Here is a 27,432-nt window from a genome sequence, read left to right as displayed (position 1 = left end):
GATTCTGGGTTTGGAACCATTCCCAGCCTGATGCTGGGGACGGTACCTCTGCCATTTGCCACCTGTACAGACAGAGTCAGTCTGGTCCATGACACCAAAAGACTGGTAACACTGGGCCTGCTAAAATGTATGGAACGCAAACATGCCGCAAAAGGTTAGCTCAGGAGGAAAGCAAACAAGCCCTGGGTCTACTGGGTCAGAGAGGCTGACACCACCAACACTTTCCATGATCTCATCTGCTAAATCAGGCAGCATCACTCCACGGACCACAGTGGAGTCTTTTCAGAAGCAGGCAAAAATATCATTGCAAGCCCCTTATGGCCATGAAACTGGCCACAGAACACGTGAGGATGCTGGCCATGGACACGCTTCCTTTCTCCCTGGTGGAAGGTGAGGGCTTCAGATGCTTTGTGGCTGCAGCTGCGCCAGGTGGCAGATCCCTAGGCAGCTTCTCCTGTTTTGCTAAAAAGGCAGTGCCAGATCTGTGTGCTGCTGTGAGAAGCGCAGTACAGTGTGGGCTGAGTAGTGTGAAGGCAGGAATGTGTACCTGACCACGGACATGTGGTCTCTGTCTGTTACAGCCCACTGGGTTAGCAACAGCACTGGCAACGTGTACACCCTCATTCAACATCCCACCACTCTCCATGTGTGGGAGTGAAAAAGAGCAGACCCTAGTGACATCTTGGATAAAGTGTGTGCTCTCATGGAGGAGTGGCTGGGGCTCCACACCATCTCTGCTGGGTTTGTGCCAATGGATGTTGGAGCAGACATCACAAAATAATGCAAGATAGCGGTTTCCAGCATGTCCCTTGCCTTGTTCACTGCCTCAGTCTGTCTGTGAAGGAATTTCTAGATCATGATGCCCCGGTGAAGACACTACTGACAATGGCCAGGAAGCTCTGCGGCATCTTCAGTCGGTCCTGTGCAATGTGTTGCACACTTAGACAACTGTAGGACTTATACAAACTGCCACGCCACCAGATGATGCAGGTGGTGCTGACCAGGTGAACTTCACCTTTCACATGCTGGCGTGTCTGTATGCACAGAGACTCTGTAGCAGCAGTCTGTCTCCATGGCTCCACACCAGCCTCCAAATTGTACCCGCCCTTTGACTGGTTATGAAGAAGTTAATCTCCTACAGGACTGTGAGGTCACACAGCCGTGTGGCACATGATGATTTCCCAGAGGACAGATCACCGTGGGACACTGCGCAAACCAGTTCAGGGTTGCAGGTGGCATTCACAAAGCAGCTGCAAATCATTCAGTGCTGCTTATGGGCCCAAGAAATGAGCATTGACTGGTGGGTTCCCATCAAAATGCAGGTGTGGGATGACAAGCGGTGGCTGCAGAACTTTCAGATGCACAAGGTTACATTCCTGGATCTGTGTGCCTAGCTCGCTCTTGCGCAAGGGACACCAAAGTGAGAGCTGCACTGAAAGTGGATCACACTGTGGAAACTTGCAGTGCTGGATTGCTGAGTCAGTGGAAAATCATTTTGGAATTGGAAAATTCACTGTGGGGGCTGTTGTCATGCAAGTGTGCAAGGCCATTAATCGTCTCCGGCTAAGCGCAATGTGGATGGATTTTCAGCAGTGGGGTTCCTGAACTGTGGTGGAGCAGTAGACAGCACACATACCTATTTTGACACCAGACCATCTTGCCACAGAGTACATCTACAGAAAGAGCTACTTTTCTATCATTATGCAAGCATTGTTGGGTAACTGGTAACACTTCACTGACGTCAGTATGGGCTGACCAGGGAACATGAATGATGCTTACATCTTTTAAGAACACAGGACCGTTCAGAAAGCTATAAACAGGGCCTTTCTTCCCCAAATGATGGTTTACCAATGGCAATGCATAAAAGCCAGTAGTAATCATGGGGAACCCAGCCTATTTCTTGCTCCTCTGCCTCATGAAGCTGTATGCCAGCCAGCTGGGCAGTGCCATGGAAGGATTCAACTACTGGCTCAGCAGGTGCAGAATGACAATTGAGAGTGTGTTTGGTAGATTGAAAGGATGCTTACTCACAAAATCTGATCTCAGTGGAAAAAATACCCCAGTGGTTATAGCTGCCTGTTATGTCCTGCATAATATTTGTGAGCCAAAGGGAAAAAGCTGCCACTAGGGTGGAGTGGGGAGTGTCTGACTGTTTAAACTCAGCAAACAGCCACAAGGGCTATGAGAAGAGTTCAATGCAGGGCTATGCTGCTCAGGGAAGCTTTGAAAGAGCAGTTTTACCATGAGCCACGGTAATGCGTTGTAGTGTACCGTGCTCTGCCTGGCCCTGCTGTTTTGGGGCCTGTTAGGAATTGTGCAGCGCTTGTACATTTGTGATTATTAAACTGTTTGTCACTGATCCTGTGAGTTGTGTCACACTGTACAGTAACAAGTAAACAGGCGCTTCCAGAACTGCTGGACACTCTACAGCACGTGTGAACTAATGAACGTGAATTACGTTCCAAATAATAGAATTTTATTTAGTAATAAAATAAATGCAAAAAACTCTGTGCAATTTAAAAGCAAATACATTAAAAATTGAATATATTAATGGAACAGAATTTAACAAAGGGAAAGAACACTTATGTCCAGTTTAGTTACATACACATACAGCAGCCGTAGTTTTCGCATGTCGTGTATGTGGAGCTGTAGTTGTCCTTAATGTCCCCTGGTTGGAAGTGGTAGGGGTAGGTCTGTGATCCCTGGTGCGACATGGAATGTTGAGGGGGGCGTAAGGAGGTGCTACAATGGAGCTCTCCATGGATTGCAAAGAGAGGCGAGCCCATGATTGTTGAACCTGTAGGTCCACAAGAGTCTGCAGCATCTGTGTTTGCTGCCAGAGAAACCCCCTTGTGTCCTTGTGCATCTCCGTCTCCTTTCCCTGCTGGGAGTCCTGGGCCTTGCTCCAGTCTGCTCTTTCCTTCTCCAGGCTGTGTTCGGTGTTCACCCTCCAAGCCCTCTGCTCACAGTCTGATGCAGCACCAGCTTGCGGGATCTCACTGAACATGTCATTCCCAAGTCCTCTTCTTTCTCCTCCTTATCTGGCTCTGGCATTCCATGGGTGTGTAGGGGAAGCCCTCAAGACTGCTGCAGCTGCAGATAAAACACACAGAGGTACCATTGTCAGTATAGTTGCAACAGAAATCAAACGTTAAGGTTCAGAACTCCCTCCCTTGCTACCCTAACGTTTTGCACAAGACATGCTTATTGACACTTCTTCTTTGGAGTTGTGTGCATGGTGCCACTCGCAGCACCAGCCATTCTGAGCCTGGCCCACCAGGGATGAGGGAAGTGAAGAGGGAATTGCTCAGTTGCATGAAGCTATGATTATTTTAGGCAATGGCTCTGAATACTGGCACCATTTTCCACAGGTGGTGGTTGTTTTCGCTGATACTTCATTTGTGAGGGTAACAAAGGCAGAGAGAATACAGCTGCAGCTGGCGTCCTGAAGCAGCCCAGGCCCATATGCTGCTAGCCTCTGTACTGCAGTGGTGCCTGCTGAAGTTATCGCTGACTGCTGTGGGAAAGTGTCCTCCTGCAGAGAAAGAAATAAGGTTGCCATCTCTAGAAGCTTTTGGGGGAGGATTGCACAGTGCCTCCATGAAAGTGTCATCCAGATCTCCCAGGAGGATTTAAGAGACATCCCTGTGTACATAAACAAACTGGTCTGCATGGCGTCCCTTTGGCTGACTCTACAGGGAAATGAAATACAAACAACAACGCTACCTCTCTTTGTTGTACCACTGCCTCCTGTAGTACGAGGAAATTCATGCAAAGTCGGTAGCTGTGTCCTGTTAAGTCGGGGGTGCCATCACTGTAATGGGAAATAAATTTACACACTTGCCCAAGGATCCTTCGTTTGCACCGAGCTCGCCCATGCTCAACTGCTGGGACTGACTGGACTGCGATGGAGTCTCAAACTGATCCTGGCTCACAGCACAACTCTTTGTAAAAATGGCCGATCTGTGGCTTGGCTCTGGATTGACTGTTAGGCATATCGGAAGGCCAGGGAGACCTAACACAGTTCCTTCGCTTTCATGCCGCACAGCGGTTGGTCCCTGTCATACCCCCTTCTCCTGACTCCCCTAGGCAATCTGCTTGTAGTCGTCCACATTTCTATGGCTGGTCAGTAACTGTGCCTGCACAGCCTCTACTCCCCACAGGCTCAGGAGATTCAACATCTCCTGTCACAAGCCAGAGCTAGTCTGGAGCATGTAGTGAGCATGAGCAGTTGTACGCAACACTGGAGCACTTCTAGCTGCGCTTGCAAAGATTGACAATCAGGAAAAGGCATTTCCAAAATTTGCAGGGCTTTAAAGGAGAGAGAGGCTTTCTGCTCTCCATGACCCCTTGGCAGTAAATTTTACAGTTGTGACCAGAATGGTCAGTGTCAGGCATTGTGGGAAAGCTGCTGGAGGACTGTAAAGGTCAACTTCGATAATGTAGTGTCTACACTCATGCTGCATCGATCTCAGTACCTTGATCATGGCTCAGCACCACTTGGGGAAGTGGTGTTACTGTGTCTCTGTAACAGGTCACTTATGTCGGTGGGAAACATGTTTAAGTGTAGGTATATGTGCAACTAGGTTGAGACAAGGCTACATGCAGAGCAGGCCTTGGTTCAGCACTGGCTTTTCTTGTACTTTATCAGCTGGATGCAATCCAGTCACTTCCTCCATAGACCGAGGGTCCTTCTGCAATGGAACCTGTGCTGTTCACTACCCCACTCTGCGTGAGGCCCCTTTGTGGCAGCATGCGTGGGCATGAGTCAGGTGCAAGGCTGATGTAATGGTCCTTTCCCACAACCATCACCTTTTCTCCACTCTCAGGCAGGAGTGGGCTTCAGTAGGTCTCCAGGTGGGCCTCCGTAGTGGTGAAGTAGGTCTAGTGAGCAGCTCTATAGCAGAATTTTCTCTCCCCACCTCCCTGCATATCTACTCGGAGTCTAGCCAAACTAATCAGACTGGATACTGAGCTTGGGTTTTGAGCCATAATTGTCATCCTCATTTAACTAATGAATCAGAACTCTATGTTGATGGGGGGAAGAACCTTCAAGAGTTGCTGGAAAAAAAATAGCCTGGCTTTATTTTCACCACCAAACAAACAGCATTTCTCATGAGACAAGTGTATTTATTCTGAGTGTGCCCCTAGCTTCCTCGGCACATTTATTTACTAGGAAAGAAAGAGGCGTTTAAAAGACACTTTTGTCTGATATTTCTTTTACTCTTTACATTTCTAGAATGATTTCTGATGACTTGACTAAGTATTAATAGAAGACTTGATTTTTAAAAAATCCCTGTGAGGTGGTGGCATGTACTAATTTAGACTGCCATTAAAAGAAGGTATAATTTTTCTCTTCAATAGCAACCATAGCAATTATATTCTTTTAGGAGAATCCTGGAGTTGTATTTGTAATGCTGTTTCAGTGACACATGAATTGGTGCTGACAAAATGAAGCCATCCTTTTGTTAACATTCCCCTTCAAAAAAAAAATGTAATAAGTATTTGGTGTCCCAGGTGGTATCAGAAATGAATTGCGGACTGAGACACATCAACTAGATGGGTTTTGGTAAGCTTGTGATTTTCCAAAAAATCCTGCCTGAAAGTTTAATTCTCGTCGTTTGACCTAGATTTTATTGGATGTTAATTTCTCACAATACTCTTGGAACAGTACTATTTTTCAATATGTAAGACATGCAGGTGTGGAGGAGATTAGCAGGAGAAGTGACAAGTTAATGAGGCAAGCATTCTAATCACTGTTCTTAGAATCCCATGTAACAAATGCATCAACTGTAAAATTACCAGCATAATGATCCACCTCCAGAGCTCAAAAAAAAAAAAAAGAAAAAAAAAAGATTAATGGAAAGGAATAATTTTTTAACATTTTCCCAGATTTTGGCAAGCTGCTTTGTATTCTTAAGGGCAAAATAGCTGTATTAAAATGAAGCATCCCAGCCCTTTTTCCATGTGCTTTCTAAAGAGGAACAGCTCTTTAATGCCATGGTTATATTTAGTTCCACTATTCTAACTTTTGTTACTATAGGGGTCCATCGTGTGCTGGAGTAATCCACAAAGGGGAGAAGAAATTCCATGAGTTTTAACTTGAGGAGTTTCCTTCTTATACTTCCATAGGGTTAGGGGGGTTGGATTCTGCCCTTTCGTCCTTGCCTCCACAGATGCAGTCAGGAGTGACACCCCAAAACTTAAATAATCTCTGCCACCTTGTTGCTGCCCAATTCCAAAAGAAAGCAATTGAAAGGTTCCAGGCTTTCTTGGCATTTCTCTAGCCAACATATTTATTATTTATTTAATTAATTTTAATTATGGTAACACCTAGAGGCCAGGGCCCCATTGTGCTAGGTACTATACAGACATATAACACTGAGATGGTCCCTGCTCCAGAGAGCTTACTTAATGAGTCATAAAACCAAGGTCCTGAATGGGATCCTTAATGTAAGTAGGGTTATTTGTTAACCCTTCTCACCTTGGATTTGTTTCAGTTCTGTTAATTACATTCTGCTTTCTTAAGCTGTCCTTGCAGTTTTAACCAGATATGGTACACTTCACTTGGTATCTCTCGGACTCTGTGTGCATTCTGTGCTTTGTTCTGTTAAAACAGCTGCTGTGTTTCTCCTCAGAATCACGTATGTTTCAGTGGTAGGTAGCTGATAAAGCACTCTGGGATTTCTCTGGGTTGACAGGAGCTGCATAAACGTACAGGAGTATTAAAGAGTCCTGTGTAGCACCTTTGCTCTTTGCTGCTTTTACAGATCCAGACTAACACAGCTACCCCTCTGATACTTGATACAGGAGTATTATTTACTGTAAAATGAAAATTTTCTCTCCATGAGTTTATAATGTAGTACTGGTCCTTTTATGTTCTAGAAAGCACTAGTATAATCAATGTAAGTGTATGTACAGTATTTACATTTAACCAGAATTTTTAATATGCATAATGTCAAACCATGGGTTTTGACCTCCTATAGATACTATACTATAAGACAGTTTCAGTGGTGCTTTGTGTACTGTAGCATTCCGTTAATAATGGGTGAGCATTTAGATTGCCTGATTCTGATTTTACACTGATACTGCTCTATTGACTTCAACAGAGTTACTCCTGGTTTACTACAGCGTACAGGTGAGGAGAATCAAGCTGAGAGTTTTCTTTGACTGGGATTCTATGTACTAAGAAAAAGAATGCAGTCATGGTAAAATGCTGATATTGATATGGCTCTGACTCTGAGAGTTCTTTCAATAGCTGTGAAAAAACCTGCAGGGGGTTCCTTTCACATAGTATCATTAAGAGCAAAGTGTATCCAATTTTGCTCATCTCAGTCCTCTGCAAGTGAAGAAGGTGACAATAGGAATGAACTGGGTGATGTTTTGAAAACAAAGTCCCCATTCTCCATTTTACACTAGAGTAAATCAGAATGATCTCCACTGAAGTCAATGGAGTTACACCAGAGTAAGAGGGAAATCATGGCCTTGGTCTCTTTAATTGCAGTTGGAGGGCCAGATGCTTTGATGGTATAACTCAGCATAGCTCCACTAAAGTCAATTTACACAAGTTTCCCCTGTTTCCAAGTCTGCCACTGATGGCAGTCATAGAGTCAGGTTTGACTTAGTCTGCAGTGGTCAAGTTTCTTGGTGAGCTCTTTTCCTTCCTTGTATGTCAAGCAGAGTTGTGTTTGGTCAATACTTGAATAGGAGATATGCAAGAAAAACACAGGAGGTCACCTTGTTAGCAACAACCTAAAATGAATAATAATACTCCTAAGGATGCCATATTAGAGTCATGGCTAGAATGCATACCCCAGGGGTGGAGGGGAAGACCCCAGTATGGTAGAGAGTAAGGTACAAACATTCTTTTGACCCTAACAATCATCCTTTCAAAAGTGGGTATCTAGCCTTGCGGCTGGTAATAGAACAGCACATACACTTGTATACAAAGAGGTAAATTTGAAGAACAAATATCCAAAGGTATAAAAGCAATTAATTCTTTGTACTTTGGTTCTACCTTGAAAACAACCCTTTGTAAATCTGCAGCCTGTGTATATTCAGAGCCATATCTTAGTGACAAATTATTTCTTTTTCCTTTTTACTCTTGTCAGTGTAACCCTGACTTGTACAATGGTGGTTTTTGTCCCCCCAAGGCAGAGGTAGTCAGTTATTTTTTATCAAGGTCCAAATTTCTTGGTCAAGGTATAGTAAAGGTCCAGGGTCCAGACTCCAGAGAAAGTTTAAAAAAAACAATAATAATAAGTAAATAAAAAAAAATTGGGGGTCTGTTCAGAAGCATCTGGCAGTCGAGATTGCAATTTGCTTGCTGACTACCCCTGCCCTAGCGGCTGGTCCTCATAAGAGGATAAGACTCTATTACGGCTGCCATCTAGAGGAGTTTCTCCTTTAGCTCAAGCAATGCTGAAGATCCCAGGTTCAGAGCCTGCTGATGAGCCAAACAGATGGTCATTATGTTAGCCCTGCAAAGCCAGCACAGCTCACAGAGAGGGAGCTGGATTGTATTACTTCTTGAGCATTATCAACAAAACTGTTTTAGGTTCCAGTTACAGGGCCAATTAGTTGCACTTTTGCAAACTTACTGAAGACGATGTTTACCCACGTGTCTCTGAGCACATACTTTGGCCTGCAGAATCCCTATTACAGTTGGCGTGCAAGGAGAGAACCCAGCTTGATTCTCAAAGCTAAGACTTTGGGTCCTGATCCTGCAAACACTTATCGGCATGCCTAATTTTATGTCTATTAGTAGCATCATTGACACTTACAGGACTCAGCCTTGCAGAGCTCTCACTCCAGAACTAAAAATAGCAGGGTAGGTTTTCCCACTCAGGCTGGAGCCCAGGTTCTGAGACCCTCTAATTCCTATATTCTATCCTGGCTAATGGGAAAATACCTCTCTCAGGATTATTATTTACAGGTAAAAAAAAAAAAGGCAATGGAATAAACTGAGAAATTAAACTTCAATAAATGACCAGAATTGGGATCTTTACAGTGGGCTCAGATGTTGACCATTATACATTAATTAAGGTTGTAAAACAGTTTACATTCTAATCCCAATTTGTAGATGCTCATAATTTTTAGTGATTTTTTTTTCAACTTTGGGGCTGAAATTTCATATGGTTGGCTGATGCCTCAATATGAATCTTTCTGGAAATCGTTGCTTTTAATTTGTGAAAGGGTGAGACACAAAGTGCAGTTTTGCCACTGTTAAAAAAAACCTTTTTTTCCCCCTCACGAATAGAGTGCAGGAGAGAGAGCATGAAACCAGCCAAGTCCTTGAACTTGAAGTTTTCCATGTGCAGATTATGCTGTACATTTGCTTTGCCAGGTTGTTTTTGTTATGGTTTTGTTTCTAAATGGCTGCAAAATAGGCTTATGAACTTATAAAATCTGCTTTGGGCCATGCTTAGTGCGAAAAGCCATTAATGTTTAAGGCCCCAATTCAGCAAAGCACTTAAGCACATTGGCTATTAGGTATGTGCATAATTGCTTTGCTAAGTAAGTATGGACGTAAGCATATGTTTATGTGCTTTGCTGAAGCAGGGTCCAAACTATGATGTTATCCTTAGATGCACTAGTCGCATGAATTGCTCCAACCCAGCCATGATTTCTTTACAAGGGAGACAAACGTTTGTTAAAGCCACTGTCTCTGATAAAAAGAACAGGAGTACTTGTGGCACCTTAGAGACTAACAAATTGGCTGCTACTCTGAAACCTGTCTCTGATAAAGGAGCCCATTAGCATCCTCTTGCTCCTTGTTCTCCCCACTGGCCACGGCCTTCCCATCTTTTCCTTTCATCCCCACTTGCTCTTTCTTTGGTAGTCTTCTCTTCGTTTCCTAACTCCTTCATTTCCTGCTCAGCATGTTTCTGCCGACCTGTGTTAGCTACTTAAGTGGCCCCCATTACCATAGTATCTGAGTAGCTCTCAGCACCCCTAGGAGGTAGAGAAGCACTATTCTCCCCATTTTACAGATGAGGAGTTGAGGCACAGGAAGACCAGGGTCACACGTGAAGTCTGTGGCTGAGTACGGAATTGAACCCAAATCTCCCAAGTCCTAGGCTAACCCCCTAACCCTTGAACCATTTTTCTCTACTTGCTTCTTCATGGAAAAGTTACTTCAGAACTTCAGGGAATTACCATCTCTCAAACATAAGAGCGTCAGAGTTCCTGACATTGTAGGAACGTGTTTTCACTTCCTTTTGGAATCTATGTTGTCCTGTTTTTCTAATCAGATACAACCGGGGTTATTTTTTGTTTTCCCCCTTGCAGTATTTCTCCATGCTCCTCTTGATCTTCCTTATCGAGCTGGTTGCTGGAGTTCTTGCCTACATTTACTATCAAAGGGTAAGTTGAAAGGTTTGTTTTATGTATATTTTTAATGTTACAGCACTAAATATCTGTCGGCAAGGTTGGGTTAAGAAAGTCAATTCTTATAAGAGCTCAGTAGAAATTAATTGAAAATATTAGTGTTTTGTAAAAGTTACCCGAAGTATTTTCTTAAATTCATAGAGCCAAATACCGTTGCACAAAGCAAGGCCACATAATAAGGGTCTAAACCACAGGAAAACGTTGCTGGGCTGAGGAACACAAATCCCAGTCCCATCCAGCTTAGCTTTGCCTCTCCCATAGGATATGGGAGAAGAGCAGCAGATACAACCCCAGGTTCTTCCTTTCCCCAAGTTCTGGCACAAGCCAACTTGTACAATGTACACCTTGATTGGCCATTCCACCTTCCCTCCATGTGACCCTGTGCAGACAGGTGTTGCAGAGCTCAGCACAAAGGGGTGTGTGGCGACCCTTCAGATGTTGCTGCTGCCTGACTGCTCTGGGCATTTCTGCTGGGTTTGAGCCCTCATCTGAGCGCAAAAGGGGGAACCCCTTGAGAATGCTGCAGACTGTAACAGTGCAAAGGAGTGTGCTTGAGGCTGGGTAAGTTTGTAACTTCTTGTTCCTACACATTCAGAGCATAAATTGGAAAATAACCCAGTTCAGAACATTGGTCCATCTAGTCCAGTGTCCTGCCTATGACAGTCGGAGCCCCACCAACACTCACAAAATGTTACTGTTGGATAGAAAACCTCTCATCTCTTCCAACATGAAGGAAAGCTCCCTCCTCCCCTAGAAGTCCTGTATCAGCTGGAGAGGGATGCCCCTTAGCACAGTTTCAGCAATCCAGTTGAGCTCCCCATCTCCACTGCTAGCCCCAGGGAACTGCATTTAAAACAAAAGAAACATAGATCAAAGGCTGGGTTCAAGCTCCTCTGCCCCTCTCCCCATGAGGTAGTTTCTCGTACTCTCTGAACTGCATGGCTCCTAGCAGACAGTTGAGAAACCTACATCCCCAAGAACTGGTAGTGGTGAAATGTGAGAGGAATTTCCATGGTCTCATCACCTCTGCAAATCCACAGCGACCCAACCCCCAGTGTAGACAGTGCTATGGCAACCGGAGAAGCTCTTTCCTGTTCAGCACAGGTAGCATCTTCACTAAGTACTGCAGTGCTGTAAGTGTAGACAAGCCCTCAGAAAGTTAAAGATTCTAATCTCATTTATCCTGGAATATCTCTGAAGCCGACAGCTTTACCCTGGTTTAGAACAGAGGCAACGTTAGACTGGGGCCCGAATTGTGTGGGACCAGTTTCCAAGCCCTGATCTTCTGTTCTCACTCCCACTAGCTGGTATATTCAATCAGTAAATGTATGAATGGGAATTGGGTTTAATTTTGTAGAATTATATAATGTTGCACTTGCTGACTTTTAATTGTGGATGCCTTTCCAAAAAACATCATTCGCTCACCAGAAATACTCCCACATAAACGATGAAGGGAATATTATATTTTGGCCAGTGTTGCACATGTTATACAACAGTGAAGCTGTTCTTTTTCTGCTTTGAAAGATTCTTTTGGGTTCTTTTGCTGTTCCAGCCTGCAGAATCCCTCCATGCGCTCTGTATATTTTTTCTCTCTTGGAAATCTTGGGCCTGATTCTGATCTCACACCAGTGCAACTTCACTGACTACAAAGGAGTTACCTCTTATTTTAAACCAGCATTACTGAGATTGGAATCAGGCTCACTGTCTTTTCTGGAACACTTTATTTTATTCACATTTTAAATCCCAGTAGCCTAATCATAGATAAGGAGCCAGCTCACACTGACTTTGAGTAAACAATAATCAAAGGCCTGTAGTATGAACCCAGAGTTCAATCAATCAGATTAATACTCTATGAAGTTATCATCAGCCTCATAATGTTGCTCATCCCCCATGCCTTTAATTTATTTTAATAATTTAGATTGCAGTTAATGATCTGGTCTTAATATCAATTATATTTTTCATTTCCTGTTTATTATATTATTATCATTTTACATAGCACTGTAATTTAACACTGCATTTTGCAAATCTAGATTAATATGTGATCTCTCCTCTGAAGAGCTTATGCAACCTAATGAAACAAGCAAACACATGATAAGATACAGAACAATAGTTCAGGGAACAGAAGGTTTGGTGTCTGACGTTTCTTGTTTTTTGTTTTGTTTTCTATCTATGGACACTTAAGATGTAGGGCCATCTGGGCCTTTGAATGTTCTGTTTGTTTAGTGCGTATGTCACTTTAAGCACATTTTAAAAGAAGATTTCGCCAATTTAGGATTTTAATATATAAATATATCAGGCCTGATTCCAACTTCATGCCAGTTTTACACCAGTGTAACTCCACTGACACTGGGGACTTATTCCTGATTTACACTGAAATAAGAAAGATCTGAATCATGCCTTGGAGGGACCTAAAACCTAAAGCAAAAATGCACATTTCCTTCTAGAATGTATTCATTATGACTTTTCTCATTGGTGTACAGCTAAGCGAGGAGCTGAAACAGCACCTGACCCAGACCCTGACTGAGAATTATGCTGTTCCTGGGAAAACACACATCACACATTCCGTCGATCGCCTGCAGCAAGACGTAAGGAAATCTTCTGTCACTCACACTGCTGCTGCCTAGCTCATGTTTCATTTAATATTACTAGTTGCTGGAAATCTCATGAGATGACCTGAGCTTACCTAATTACCAGACCAAGGAAGTTCAGGCAAACCTCTGAAAGAAGCTTTTCTGAAAGTCTGATTCTTCAGATAGCTACCCTCACTGTTCTCAAAGTTGAGATGCAAAAACAGAGGCGACTCCAAATCAGTGATTACTTCTGTAAATTTGACTGCATTGGCTTTTGCAACAGTTACGGTCACTGAGCCTGATTCTGATCTCATTTACACTGGTATAAATCAGGAGTAACTGTTGGAGCCAGTGGAGTTTAACTATTGTAAAACCAGTGTGAGATCAGAATTGGGCCCCATGATTGAGTGTGTGCCCCCAGAGGGTGATAGCTGACATGGCCGGAGATGAAACTGAGTTGCTAACACATCCATCCCCTTGACGTATCTACAAACTGAAAGGGATGTATGCTTTCATTGATAAGTGGCTCAACGTTACTTTGTTTTCTTCTCATGAGAATAATGTCATGCCCTCCACTGAATGTCAGCATTTCCTTTCCATTGCAGTTCAAATGCTGTGGCAGCAATAGCTCAGCTGATTGGCAGCACAGTGTCTATATCCTGTCTGTAGAGTCCAGTGGCCGAGTGGTACCAGATAGCTGCTGTAAAACAATCACCTTCAAATGTGGGAAGAGGGATCATCCATCTAATATTTACAAGGTGGAGGTAAAATGTCATTTTGACAGTCTGGGTTTTTTCCTATTGTTTGTTGAACAAAGCATAAATGACGTTATCTTACAGAAAAAGGAAGGGATGGAAACTGATGGACGTATCAGTAATAATTGCACTTTTATGATGATTTGTGTGGTGGTCTGTGATCACTCAGTCCTTAAGGTGCCTGCAAGAGTTGTGCTCTATTTTGTGTCCGGTTCCAACGGCCTGTGCATAACCATAAGAGCTTCCCAGTGCCCAGCTCAGACTCTGTTGAACCCATCCCTTAAAGGCACAGTCCTCAATGGTACATTTTTCCCTTCCAAAACTTAATAACTAGAACACTTAAAAACCAACAGTAACACAACACACAAATACTTTTTAACCAACCTAATAAACTGCTAAGAATGCTCAGTTAGACTTGGAGGTTCTCGGCAGTCACTTGTACCTACACGGCTCCCCTGTAACATCAGCACTACTGCTGTCAGAAGGTGGCAGGTTGTTCCAAGTCCTGGGACTCCGTGGTCTCAACCTACTGTGGTTGTTACCTGTCTGAGACCCTCTCAATTCAAATGTCAGGCTCTGTGCCTCTTATCTCCCTCCCTTCTGGGATTTGAAGAAGGCGTCACTTATTCCTCTGTAGGATGTGTCCGAATGGGCTGATGACCTCATACAACCGTGGGGCTACATCTCTAGACACCACTGCTGTTTGCGACTCTTGTTTCCATCATAGATATTTACAGCATCATTTTCATGAAGTGGCAGCTCTGGGTACCCCAGATCATATTGGTTTTTTTTTTGTTTTGCCTTATTTGTCTCTTTATATATCTGCAAGTCCCCAGTGACTCAGACATCAGTTTCTAACAGTGCAGACATTCTTGTTTTAGATGGACAGTTGGTGCCATTCTGTAATTTAACAATGCTTAATATGGATCAAAGTCTGACTCTTCATCGTTTTTCAGTAAGCACTTCATTATTGTGACACCATTTTTCACCAACTCATTAGATGGGGGTTAATGGGAACTAATAGTTACATGTCTAAATCTGTAGTTCACTGCTTAAACTCATGCCCACTAAACTGTGGCCCTTTATCAGGTGTACCATGTCTAGCATAAATGTGCATGTCAGATCTAATCATCTATTTAGCGGTCGTATTTTCTAGTAAAGCCATCTCAGGGAAGTGAGAATAGTAGTCTAGGACAAGTACATAGCTTTTCTGCAGCCAACATGAACAAGTCTATGCCTACTTAGCTCCACTGAACTTTTGTCAAATGCTGTAGGGAGTGTGTCTGCAACCAGCAAATCTCTCCCATTCAGTTTGCAAATACTACCTTTATAGCTGAAAAAACAATCTCTGAGGGGGGCGGGGGGTGTTTGCCAGGCCCCTCTTGGCAATGGCAATAAGTGGTTTGTAGTCAGTTTCAGCTAACATCAGTCTCCCATAAATAAAGCCATGAAACTTTTTACAGCCATGGACTAAGGCCTTAGCCTCCTTCTCTATTTGGGCATCTTGACCCACTGTTTTTGGTAGTGCCGTGATGCTTATGCCACTTGTCTTCAGTTTTGATCTTACCATTGTAAGACAACCACACCAATACCCTCCTTGGAGGTGTCTGTGGACAGTTTACTTTTACGCTTACTCTCCTAGTACCTCAGGACTGGGGCCTCTTTAATTAACGCCTTCAGTTTCTCAAATTCTTTGTTAAGAGTTGCATCCCATGTCCATTGGACAGTTCCTCTCCTAGGTTGCTGTCTTGCACAACTAGATTAGGCATATATTTCTCTACATAGTTCACCACTCCAAGGAATCTTTGTAGCCTTCCTTTTCTGCTGGGGCAGGTGTGCAGGTGATGGCCTCTACCTTTACACCTTGCTATGTTAACTTATCTCCCAGGTATGTTATATATGTTACATGACATTTATATTTCTTCCGTGAGTGCTTGCTCATGTCAATTCCATTGTAGGTGTGCACGTGCCCACGTGTGCGGTAGTCAGAGACTTTTGCCTTAGCGGTATGCATAGGGAAGGCTGTGGCACCCCCTGGAGTGCCACGCTCATGGCGCGGTATATCAGGCGCCGCCGTCCCTGCACACTCTCAGGCCTGGTCTACACTGGGGGGGGGTTCGAACTAAGGTACGCAAGTTCAGCTACGCAAATAGCGTAGCTGAACTCAAAGTACCTTAGTTCGAAGTACTTACCCATCCTCACGGCGCGGGATCGAAGTCCGCGGCTCCCCCGTCTAGATGAGACGCGATATATCGAACTCCGAGAAGTCGATCGCTACCCGCCGACCCGGGCGGGTAGTATGGACGTACCCTCAGTTCCTTCTTACCGCCCATGGTGGTTAGTCGGAGCACCTCTCTCCCTTGCTTTGCATGGGGTTAGCGGTTGTTCTCGCCTCATCAATCCAAACGGTGGGCCTCTTGCAGGAGATGCAGACTTCAATCCAAGACCTGAGGGTTGGTCTCTTCTCTGAGCAGAGAGATGCCAGACTGCATGGGGTGAAGGATACAAAGGACACCCTTCATTCGCTGAGCATACATATGCCGCAGCCTGCTTGGAAGCCCCCCACCAACATTCTGTAAGAAGACGTGACAGTATCTTCAGTCAGCATCTCCCCTATTCTTCCCGCTCACCTGCACAGCCTGGGCCCTCTAAACACCCTGGGGGGCCAGAAGCTTGTGTTTTGAGGCTCCTCCCAGGAGCGATGCCCCAGTCAGTTCCCCGGATCCTTCCCACCCCTTCTTGGAGCTCCTTCCATCTTTCCACTTGGCCTGGTCAAGGGTAACTTCAGACAGCTGGGTCCTGGATACAGTTCATGGCTGGCCCTCCCTCACACCCACCCCCTTCCCCGTCCCTCTTCAGGGACCCCTCATGAGCAAATCCTCATTCAGGAGGTCAAAAAGCTCCTGTGCCTGGGGGCGGTGGAAAAGGTTCCTCAGGACATGCACAGAAGAGGTTTCTACTTCCGTTATTTCCTAATCTCGAAGGCAAAAGGGGGCCTCAGACCCATTCTGGACCTGCGTCGCCTCAACAAGTCTCTCACGAAGTTTAGGCTCTGCATGGTTTCCCTGGCCTCCATCATCCCTTCCCTGGATCCGGGAGATGGTACGCCACTTTTGACTTGAAGGATGCATATTTCCATGTTTCCATAATCCCTGGACACAGGCATTTCCTCTGTTTTATAGTGGGAGGACGGCATTTCCAGTTCACAGTGCTCCCTTTTGGCCTATCATCGGCCCCAAGAGTGTTCACCAAGTGCATGGCGCCAGTAGCGGCTTACCTCCGGCGGCGTGGGGTCCCCTGGTCCCGTATCTCGAAGACTGGCTCATCAAAGTCAGGTCTCCAGAGCGGGTGCAAAGAAGCTTCATCTGGTTCGCTCCACCTGTCTCAGCCTGGGCCTGTTGATAAACTTGGAGAAGTCCATGTTAACACCAGTGCAATGCATAGAGTTTATAGAGGCAGTCCTTGACTCCATGCAAGCTCTAAGGCCTTCCGTCCAGAGGCACGGTTTCCGGCCATGGCAGACTTAATCTCCCACACAAGAGCCCATCATGGCCCATATGTGCCTGTGACTGGGCCACATGGCTGCATGTACATATGGTCAGCCTTGCCCGGCTCCATATAAGGCCCCTGCTAACATGGCTGGCCGTGGTTTGCATTCCCAGCAGGCACCTCCTGGACCGAATGGTCACGGTGCTGAGCCATGTCCGACAGTCTTTGGGCTGGTGGCGCGACCCCGAGTTGATGCTGCAAGGAGTTCCCTTCGTGACCCCATCCCCTTTGCTCACCCTGGTCTCGGACGCAGCGGATCTAGGGTGGGGGGCCCACCTGGGTGAGCGCAACGGCCAAAGGCATTGGCTGAAACATGACCTAGCCCTGTACATCAAGTCAGGGAACTCGGAGCGGTTCGCCTGGCTTGCCAGGCTTTCTTACCCCATCTGAAAGACAAGATCATGCAGGTCCTGACGGACAATACGGCTGCAAGGTATTACGTCAACAGGCTGGGCGGTGCCATGTCCTCCACCCTTTGTCAGGAAGCTCTCAGCCTCTGAAACTTCTTTGTACAGCACATCTGTAGCCTGATTTGGAGTATGTTAATAGTGTTGATTTAATTTATCCACTTAATTTTAATATTATTTAATTATTTTCTTGATTTATTAATAATTAATAATTGGATATTAAATAGTATGGGTTTTGGCTCGCCAATTTGTTTGATCAGAAGATAAAGTTTGTCCTGAATCAGGCTTCACAGAGTTTATAAAAGGAACTTCGGGGGTATGACAGGAAGCTTACACTGAGACAGATATAATCATAAAGACCCTTTATTAAAATCAATGAAATAGCAAGCAAGTGGTAAAACAATTAGAATTACAGAGTTACAATTGTCTTACTGTCATTCAAGAGATACAGATGATAATACAATTTTATAAGCTGCAAACGTGGTTAATACTCACACTCTTTTTAAATAACCTGGTGTTGGAAAATACAAGACCACGCCTGTGGCAATTTCTGTTTTCACACCTCTGGCAGAGGAAGCTACTGCAGAGCTGTTTACTCTCTTTAATTTAACTCTGTAAGCTTTACTAAATTAAAATATAAGGGAAATTAAGTACCTTTAGACTTACAGTTTGAAAAGAAATAAAGTACGGCCTATTAATAATTCATAGCCGTCGTAGATGGGTAGCATCGATACGTTGTTGACGGTGGAGGCAATGAAGAGTATACAGGAGTAGATAGGTGGGTAGATTGCCTGCCTAATGGCGAGCTGCCTTGCCTTTTTATAGGTCATTGGTAGGAAATCCTTCCTCTTATGGCCAAATTTCATCCTTCCCCCACGGAAATGTTAGGGTACACTTACCCCATAGGCTAGTATGTATGTGCGTATGGATGACAGGTATGTACACATTTGTGGTGTAATTGTTAGATTTGTGGGCGAAAATCCCCTTTTTCCACCCTTTATTGTTATTGGTTCAGGCAAAGGTCTCTAGACATCTGCGTGGGTGTTTTATCTAATTTTACTTTTCTGGGTAAGGGTCCCAAAATGTGTTAACTTCGCATTAGCTTAACATACAGGGTTTTGGCCTGTAGGTCTCTTGCATTACAGCCAAACTTATTCTTAATATAAATCTATAAGCCTATTACATCAAATACTCAAATTTATAAGAAAGATATATTTATATAGACCAGCAGATTAATCCTTAGGGCTACACATCATCTTCCTGGTAGCGGCCCATCTGCCTGGAACTAGGAATGTCCTGGCAGATTACCTCAGCAGGTCCTTCTCGTCTCGCCACAAGTGGTCACTCCATCCAGAAGTGGCCAGCCTAATCTTCCGCTGGTTGGGGACTCCCCAGGTGAGCCTGTTTGCGTCTTGGCAGAACAGGAAGCACCACGTGTTCTGCTCTCCACTGGGCAGGGACCAGGGCTGCTTGTCAGACGCCTTCTTCTACAGTTGGGAGTATTGATGTACGCCTTTCCACCGGTGCCGTTAATCCCCGGGGTCCTGCTCAAGGTGAAGCAGGGGGTGGTGCAACCATTTAGGAGACCTAGGCAGTCACCTAGGGCACTGGGATTTGGGGGGCGCCATTTTCTTCAGCAGCGACCGTGGCAGCTGGATCTTCAGCCGCCCCGGTCGCCGCTGGCATTTAGGTGGAGGGAGCTGGGGCACTGGAGCACAGGGAGGGCTGCCTGCAGCAAGTGGAGGGGGGAGTGGCACACTGGGAGGGGGCCTCAGGGTGGGTGCAGGAGGGGCGCAAGATGGAAGTTTCGCCTAGGGCACGAAACATCCTTGCACCGGCCCTGAGGTGAAGACAATGTGATGATCATCCTTGTTGCCCCAGCATGGCCTTGGCAACCCTGGTTCAGCATGCTGCTGAGCCTGTCAGCAGCCGCCCCTCTGCAGCTGCCTCTTCGACCAGGTCTGCTGTCCCAGAACCACGGCAGCCTACCGCATCTGAACCTCACAGCACTGCACTTGACATCCTGGCTGCTGCGTGACTGAATGGGGAGGAGCAGCAGTGCTCCTGGTGTCCAGCAGGTTCTGTTGGGCATCAGGAAACCCTCCACCAGGGCTACCTATGTGGTGAAGTGGAAATGCTTCACAGGTTGGGCCTCGGATCAGCTCATTTGTGCAGAGGAGGCTTCACTGCAGGATGTCCTGGACTATCTGCTCCACCTCAAGCTCCAGGGCTTGTCATTGTCTTTGGTCAAGGTTCGCCTGGCAGCCATTTCCACATTCCACTCTCCATTTCAAGGCAGGTCGGTCTTCGCCCATCCCATGATGGCATGGTTCCTGAAAGGGCTGGAGCACCTTTACTCGCATGTCAGGGACCTAGCCCACCTTGGGACCTCAATCTCGTGCTGTCAAAGCTCCCGGGCCCTCCCTTCGAGCCCTTGGCTTCCTGCTCCCTTTTGCTTCTCTCCTGGAAGGTCACCCTCTTAGTCGCTATAACTTTGTCCTGTTAGGTGTCTGAGATCAAGGTGCTCATGTTGGAGCCCTCTTTTAGTCTTCTATAAGGACAAGGTTCAATTGCATCCTCACCCAGCCTTTCTGCCCAAGGCCATTTCCCAATTCCACTTGAGCCAAGATATCGACTTACTGATCCTATATCCAAAACCTCATGGGATGGATGAGGAGCACAGGCTGCATGCCCTGGATGTCAGGTGGGCACTGGCCTTCTAGATTGATAGAACAAAGCTGTTGCTGACAGGATGAAAGGTTGCGTGGTGTTAGCCCAGAGACTCTCATTCTGGATCACGGCCTCCATCCACTAATGCTGCAAGCTGGCAAAGGTGCCCTTGCCAGCAGTGGTGACGGCTCACTCAACTAGGGCGCAAACTTCCTTGGCAGCCTTCTGCGCTCAGGTGCTGATCCGAGAAATTTGTCAAGCTGTGACCTGGCCATCTGTCCACACATTCGCTTCACATTATGTGCTGACCCGGTGGGCTTGAGATAACACTGGCTTCGGCAGAGTCTGTAAAGCTGTGAACTCCGAGCCCACCTCCAAGGATTCTGCTTGTGAGTTACCTAGAATGGAATTGAATGAGCAAGCACTGGAAGAAGAAAAAACGGTTTCCTACCTTTCGTAACAGTTGTTCTTCAAGATGTGTTGCCCATATCCATTCCATTACCTGCCCTCGTGCCCCTCTGCCAGAGTTGTTGGCAAGAAGGAATTGAGAGAGTGCGGGGACGGCAGCACCTGATATACCGTGCCATGGGTACAGCACTCTCTAAGGCAAAAGCCTCTGATGACCGCTCACGTGGGAGCACGCACACCTACAATGGAATGGACGTGAGCAACGCATTCGAAGGACAACAGTTACTAAAGGTAGGTAACCAGTTTTTTGTTTGTTTTTAGCTTTAGGCCAGCCGCTCTGGTTCTTTCCAAAGCTACTGGGGGGCTATGGTCATGTTCTTCTACTGCTTTTCCCCAGATCAAAATATTATCTATGTAAGCCTCTAGACCATCAAAATTGTGCTATATTTTCCAGTGAAACTCTTTGGATGCTGAACACAACCCAAATGGCAGTCTGTAGAAACAATGTCTCCCCAACCAGGTGTTGATAGTGCACAAACGTGCTGTTTTTCTAAGAGCACTTGCCAGAATCCTGCTGATATGTCAAGCAGAGAAAAATATTTGGCACCAGCCGTCTCCTCCAAAAATTATCCCCTTGTAGGTAGTGGGGAAAATTCCCTTTTCGTGTAATTATTTAATTATTTTGGGTTTGTACATTGAAGGTTTTTGTGTTTGTTTTTTTTACAGTGACCAATGAGCATACCCCCCTGTTGGTTCCTCTACTTGTTCTATGATTCCCAGAGCAACGAACCAATCCAGGTCCTATTTTAACCTCTTCCCTAAGGCAAGGGAAACTTTCCTAGGGATGTGAATTGTTGGATAGTTGGGCTTTTTCAGGTTTATGCTGTACTCTTCTGGGAGCTTCTCTGTCCTCTGGAAGACCTCCTCAAACTCTTCCTCAATTGTTTTGTTTCTCTGTCTCTCAGAGTGCTCCCTCTTGAAAAGACCAAGCATTTGACATGCTTTTAACTCAGTAACAGGGGCTCTTTTCCCTGGTATTATTATAAATTGTAACTTTTCTAATTTATTTACCCATACATCTAGTTCACATGCTTTTAGTGGGGATAAACTCACCACTATAATCCCTGAGTTTTACCCATTTACTCTCCACTACCAGTGGCTTTTGTGTAGTGTTAATATCACTGTTTCTGGTAATGCATTGGCTTGTGCACCAGTGTCCAACTTAAAATTAATATACATCCCATTTGTTTACAGGCTGGCAGTCCATTCATCTGCTGCTACAGTATTGTCCATCACTCCAATGACGAATTCACCTGAGCTAGCAGCAGGTGCACAAACTGCTGGTTCTTGCAAAGTGATGTAATGCATTGCATTTCTTGCATCTTTTCCTATATGTCAGGCATTGTCCCGACTTGTGGTAAATGTCACAGAATGTGCAGCTCCATGTGCTATTTTTGCTTGATTCTGACTTGTGCTCCATGTGCCTTTCTGCCTCAGGTTACTTTTCTTGCTGTATTTTGGATTCTCTATCATGTCTGTAGTGTCAAAGCACCATCCACGCTCTACAAGCTTCATTCCAGTTCGGGTGACTTCTGTTGCTTGGTCAATTATAGTTGTTTTGTCAAGGGTTAATTCTGGATTTCCCAATAGTCTCTCTCTGAGTTTTTTTTTTTGTTCTAGATCCCAATTGCAATCTGGTGTTTTTTTTAATCAGGGGCTCAGACCCCACCCTCCACCCCTCAAGAAATTGCAGGATTGGCTCTTCAGCCTTAGATCATTTACAAAGTCTGCTATGGTTTCACATTTGTTCTACACTATTGTTTAAAAACATCTCTTGAGAGACAAGGTGGGAAAAGTAATATATTTTATTGGACCAGCTTCTGTTGATGAGAGAGACAAGTTTAAAGCTTACACAGAGCTCTTCTTCTTGAAGGTTTATCTCTCTCACCAACAGAAGTTGGTCCAATAAAAGATATTACCTCACCCACCTTGTCTCTCTTATATCCTGGGGCCAATAAAGCTACAACAACACTGCATAAAAACCTCTCTCTCATGTGATTCATTTTTCAGTGGAGTGCAGTACCCCTCACATTTCTGTAATACAATTTCATAATTAACCTCCTCTGCCTGAGTTAACTGAAAACTGTTAAACGCATAAAGTGCTTCAGGGACGCCCTCATTTCTGACAATAGCTACCTTCTGACTGTTTTCTCTTTTGCTAGCATCCATTACTTTGCAGATTCAGAGTGAAGCATTGTGTAAACCTTTTCCAGTTGTTTCCCACATTTTGAAGGAGTTTCACTCCGATGGGGTTTTTAAGTGCTCCATTCTTCTACACAGGGTATTTCTTAGGGTACCAGAAGTATACAAGGACTGTTATGTTCAGTGCTTCAGGTGCTTGCAAAAGATCTGCTTTATTCTGTGACCGGTTCCATCTGGCCGTGCATAACACAAGAGCTTCACAGCACCTCACCCACACTCTGTCTTGGGAAGCTCAGCCCTAGAGCTTACCACAACTTCCATCTGAAGATCTCAAATGGAATTGCAAACAGCAATTAATGGAGTGTTGGAGCATCTCTAAATAAATTATTAGTCTAAAACAATAAAAATGGGTTTTAAATGAGCTAATGTTGCTAACTGTCAACAATGTGTAGTACATACCTGCCACACCACTTGCAAAACCAGAGCACCTAAAAGTATAGCTAAGGTCCTAATAAATCTTACATTGCCCATGTAATAACACGTTATTCTTAACAACGACAATATACATTTATCACAATCTTAACCTTGACCTATGGATTGTTGAGAATTTTATTTCCTATCTTTGCAATCTTGATTTTGATATTTTAATATGTTCTTTTAGAAGTGTCACATATCTAGTTGAGCTACCCTCTTGGACACTCACCGGACGGCTCTGAGGTGATGCACCTCACTGGAACCATCTGCTTTAAGCTTCCATAGTCTGAACAGAGTCCAGGCATTGTCCAAGACTTGGAATCTCTAGGCACACTCTTAGGGTGCAGATCCCTCTGAGAGCTGAGACCCTGCGGTCCAACTGCCTAACCCTTGGGACCAGTGTTGACCCCTCAAACTCTCTTGTAGCTTAAATACACCTCTCCCAGAACTCCAGACATGTGGGTGCTCTGGTTGTACAGTTTACTTCTTCAGGAGCACACAGACAGACTTTGCACAGGATTCTAAAATACCATGGCTCTTTACTTAACAACATGGCATACATGCTTCTGTATGCAATTCCCTGTCTCAGTTCCTTGCCATTCTGGTGAGTTCTTTGGGCTTGGTCACAGTCCTTGGGATGCCCAGGATCCTTCGTCTGCAGCTGTATGACTTCTCTTCAAAAACACGGCACTTTCTCTACCCAAGCTTTGTCTCTCGGACCTTTGCTGGTCAGCAGTGTAGATCAGGCCATCCTACCCCACCCTCTCTACAAAAGCCTGCCCATCTCTTCCCTCTTCTGCCCAAAGCTTCCTATTCCTATCTCAGTGAGTCTTTTGAGTTTATGTATCTCCCTACCAACATGTGGTTCTTTTGTTCTGCTGTTGGTGTTTTCCACTCACCCAGTGCCAACTCCCTGCAGACAAGGAAGAGGAAAGCTTGAGCTAACCCATTGAATAGGTGGCCATTAACCTCTAACAATTCACCATTGTAGTGATTCAGTCTTGTCAGCAAATGTGGATTCCACATCTGCATATAGTTATTCCATGGTACAACAATTCCATAACAACAACATAGCATAGACCGGATTCACAAGTAATACAGATAAATCCCCGAAGTCGTCACATCAGGATATGGCTAATAGGGAAATAACAGTTAATAGAGATCAAGAGATGATACATAAAAGGTCTGCTATAGTCGGTCCAAGGCATTTCAATCTGAGTACCCAAAAGTGGAGGCACCCACAATCAGTGTCCACTGTTGACAATTCTGGACATAGTACACGGTCCTGCTCAGTGGAGGAAAAAAGTCCCATTGCCATCAATGGGGGCAAAATTTGGCCCATGGCTGCAACAAAAACTGTAACTAACAATCCATCTTCTTCTCAAATTGCTGGTGCATGAGTTCTCAAGGAGCTTTGAAGAAATAGTAAATTGCTTCTTTTCACATCAGAGGGAAGAAAAGAAACAGGAAACAGGTCAACATTTCAAATTGGGGACTTTTGTTACTGAACTGTAACTCAAATGTTGTGTTGGATTTCGTTCAAACTTTGTACTAATGTTCGTCTTTGCTTTCAGAGTCAATCTGGCCATTTTCAGGCCAAACCCATTTCCCAAGCCATTCTGATGGGAGGGAGGGGACAAAAACTGGATTTTATAATGGCAGTTGGTTGCAAACTTAACTATGGAGATGCTACTTCCCATCCATAATAAGTATGATTATCCCCAGGAACTGGAAAATGTACTGGTTACCTACTAGCCAAAAGATTAAACCTATAGGCAAGGGGCTGATCCGAAAGCTGGGTATGGGAGAGGCCACTAGCAAAGTCCAGGGATAACAGCCTGGTGAGAAGCTCATCCCTGCAGTTGCTAGACAGGAGAAGGGTGCTTGGATTCCTGCTAGCAGGTTCTGGAATCTTCTACCGGGCTCCCTCAGCCTCTACCTAGTAGATGTCTGCTAAATTTGGAGCTCCTATCTGCAAGAAGAGAGATGCAGTTCTTTGTCCTGTCGTCAGAACCTCCTCACTGCTGACTTGGGTCTATACTACTCTCCCCTCCCCGCTCTCATCACATACTCATTTTTTTCCCCTTTCAACTTGCCTCAGGTGTAACTCCAGTCCCTGCCTCTGTTGCTGCCTGTAGCTTAGCCAAGCAGCAGTGTGAAATGGTCATGCTTTTTGTTAGTTCTGCCCACAGGACTCTCGAACAGCTGATGTGAACTTGACCAGTCACGTTCCTTTCACTCGGTGGCGAGCAGCAGGAGAGACACTGGGGCTGTCTGTCAGTGAACCAAGGAAGAGCCCGCTGCATTGGGTTATAGGTTACCATAAAAACTGTAAGGGTTAGAAACATCTTTTCTTAATAAAAACTCAAATACAGCAATTGATGGCTTACCTCCTCCCTACTTCCCAGAGGAAACTTCTTACGCTAGCTGGAAGATTTTTCAAGGCATGATTCTACACAGTTTAGAGATGGAGAATAGATGGCATGGTGAGGATCAGTGGCTTCCCCAGTGCCACTCAGTGTGTCAGTTGAGGAGACAGGGATAGAGCCCATGGGCCAAAATTTTCAGACCAATGTGCAAAATGTTGGACTCCCAAATCCATATTTAGGCTCCCAAATAAAAATGTCCTGATTTTCAGGCATGCTTAGCACTTACATCTCCCATTACCTTAATCGGCAATTCTGAAAATCAGGCCACTTTATATTTAGGATTCTAAGCATGGATTTGGGAGTCTAACTTTAGGCACGTGGCTTTGAAAATTCTGGGAAAGAGTTCACTCCTAGTCCTGCGCTCTGCCCATTAGTCCACACATCCTCCCCAGCTAAACAGCACTGACTAGCCAATGAACAAGTACCTCCTTGTGGATCAAACTCGGGCTTCTTGAAGTGATATTAAAGAAACCTAGCTACAGATCTTTTTAAAGCATCTCCTTAGAAGTATTTTTATGAATGTTGGCCAGATGCTTCAGAGATATTCATGCTTCAGTCTTTGCTTGCAGGCTAGAAAATCAACTGATCTTAAATTCAGTGCCAATATTTGCAGTTGTTTAATGATAAACATGAGAGCGGCAATAAAGGGACTTGAAAGTATTAAAGTCTAGGCTGCTTTGGGTTTTTTTTTTAAAGTCCCTGCTGTACTTTGCATTGACGGAAGCAAAGAAAATTACATAACTACCTCCTGGGGTAGGGTTTCTCTCTTTCTTTTAACACCAAAAGCACTCTCTGTTTCACACTGCTGCTTTCTCTGGCACAGTGTGTGTTACATCCAACAGCAGAAACTAATTTTAAAACTTGATTCTTTGCTCAGAAGCCCTTTAAAACTCTGAAGGCATCATTCTTCCTAAGCTTTTCTCTGCTTCAGTGTATTGCACTGATCATATATTTTATCTCCTTGTGTATAAATATTTTATATTGGTTTTGCATTACAAGTGGCAACAGAAAAATACAATACTGTGCATTCTACAAAGTACCGTGTCACTTTATAAACATTCCTTTTAATACACATTCAGTTTATACTTGCTTCCAGAACTAATGGATGAAAACCTATTTCCAAAACACTGGAGGAGAAAAAAATGGAAGTCCATAGCATACTGGTTGACACTGACAGATAAGCACTTTAAAAAGTTACCATAATGGATGTGCTTCTCTGGGTGTGGAGAGTTGGCCACTCAAAATTCAGTTCTCATTAGTTTATATCACCCTCAGTCCAGAAGCTGCTTTAAGACTGTCCCGCCCAATCATAGAGATGGTGTCAGTTCTAGATTTGGTATCACAGCAGTTGTCAATCATTCACATTACATGTGCCTATGTTTCAGTTCACTATGATGTATAAAGAAGGACTCATGGGTTTTTACAAAAAAAATATAAATAGAAAGGGGATATTTCTGCTAATTTTTTGTCTCAGAAATATCAGGAACATCAAGTCTGCTCTTCCCTGTTTCTTGCTGGAGGGCTTCTTCAAGGAATCAGAGAATTGGACTGGTAGGTTGGGAGCTATCTCAGCCTTTAA

At 44.7% G+C, this 27,432-nt stretch overlaps 1 protein-coding gene across 22 annotated transcripts in view; it reads left to right on the top strand.

Annotated features, from left to right (window-relative positions):
- The window catches only part of TSPAN11 (tetraspanin 11), a 203,203-nt gene that overhangs the window by 84,486 nt on the left and 91,285 nt on the right, over positions 1–27,432 (top strand). For 12 of the 22 annotated variants that reach the window (XR_005598407.1, XM_039538441.1, XM_039538361.1 and 9 more), the window contains 3 exons: positions 10,291–10,365; positions 12,870–12,974; positions 13,565–13,723. Coding sequence is in view for 13 of the 22 variants with exons in the window: in XM_039538441.1 (XP_039394375.1) it covers positions 10,291–10,365; positions 12,870–12,974; positions 13,565–13,723 (339 nt within the window). In the remaining 9 variants the exon portion in view is untranslated. Of the gene's footprint in view, positions 1–10,290; positions 10,366–12,869; positions 12,975–13,564; positions 13,724–25,604; positions 25,756–27,432 lie in introns of all 22 variants that reach the window. The other 10 variants (XR_005598377.1, XR_005598381.1, XR_005598378.1 and 7 more) reach the window with 3 other exon arrangements.

The sequence above is a fragment of the Mauremys reevesii genome, linkage group 1, assembly GCF_016161935.1.
Source record: "Mauremys reevesii isolate NIE-2019 linkage group 1, ASM1616193v1, whole genome shotgun sequence".
Lineage (NCBI taxonomy): Eukaryota > Metazoa > Chordata > Testudines > Geoemydidae > Mauremys > Mauremys reevesii.
This window is presented reverse-complemented; position numbering and strand designations above follow the sequence as displayed.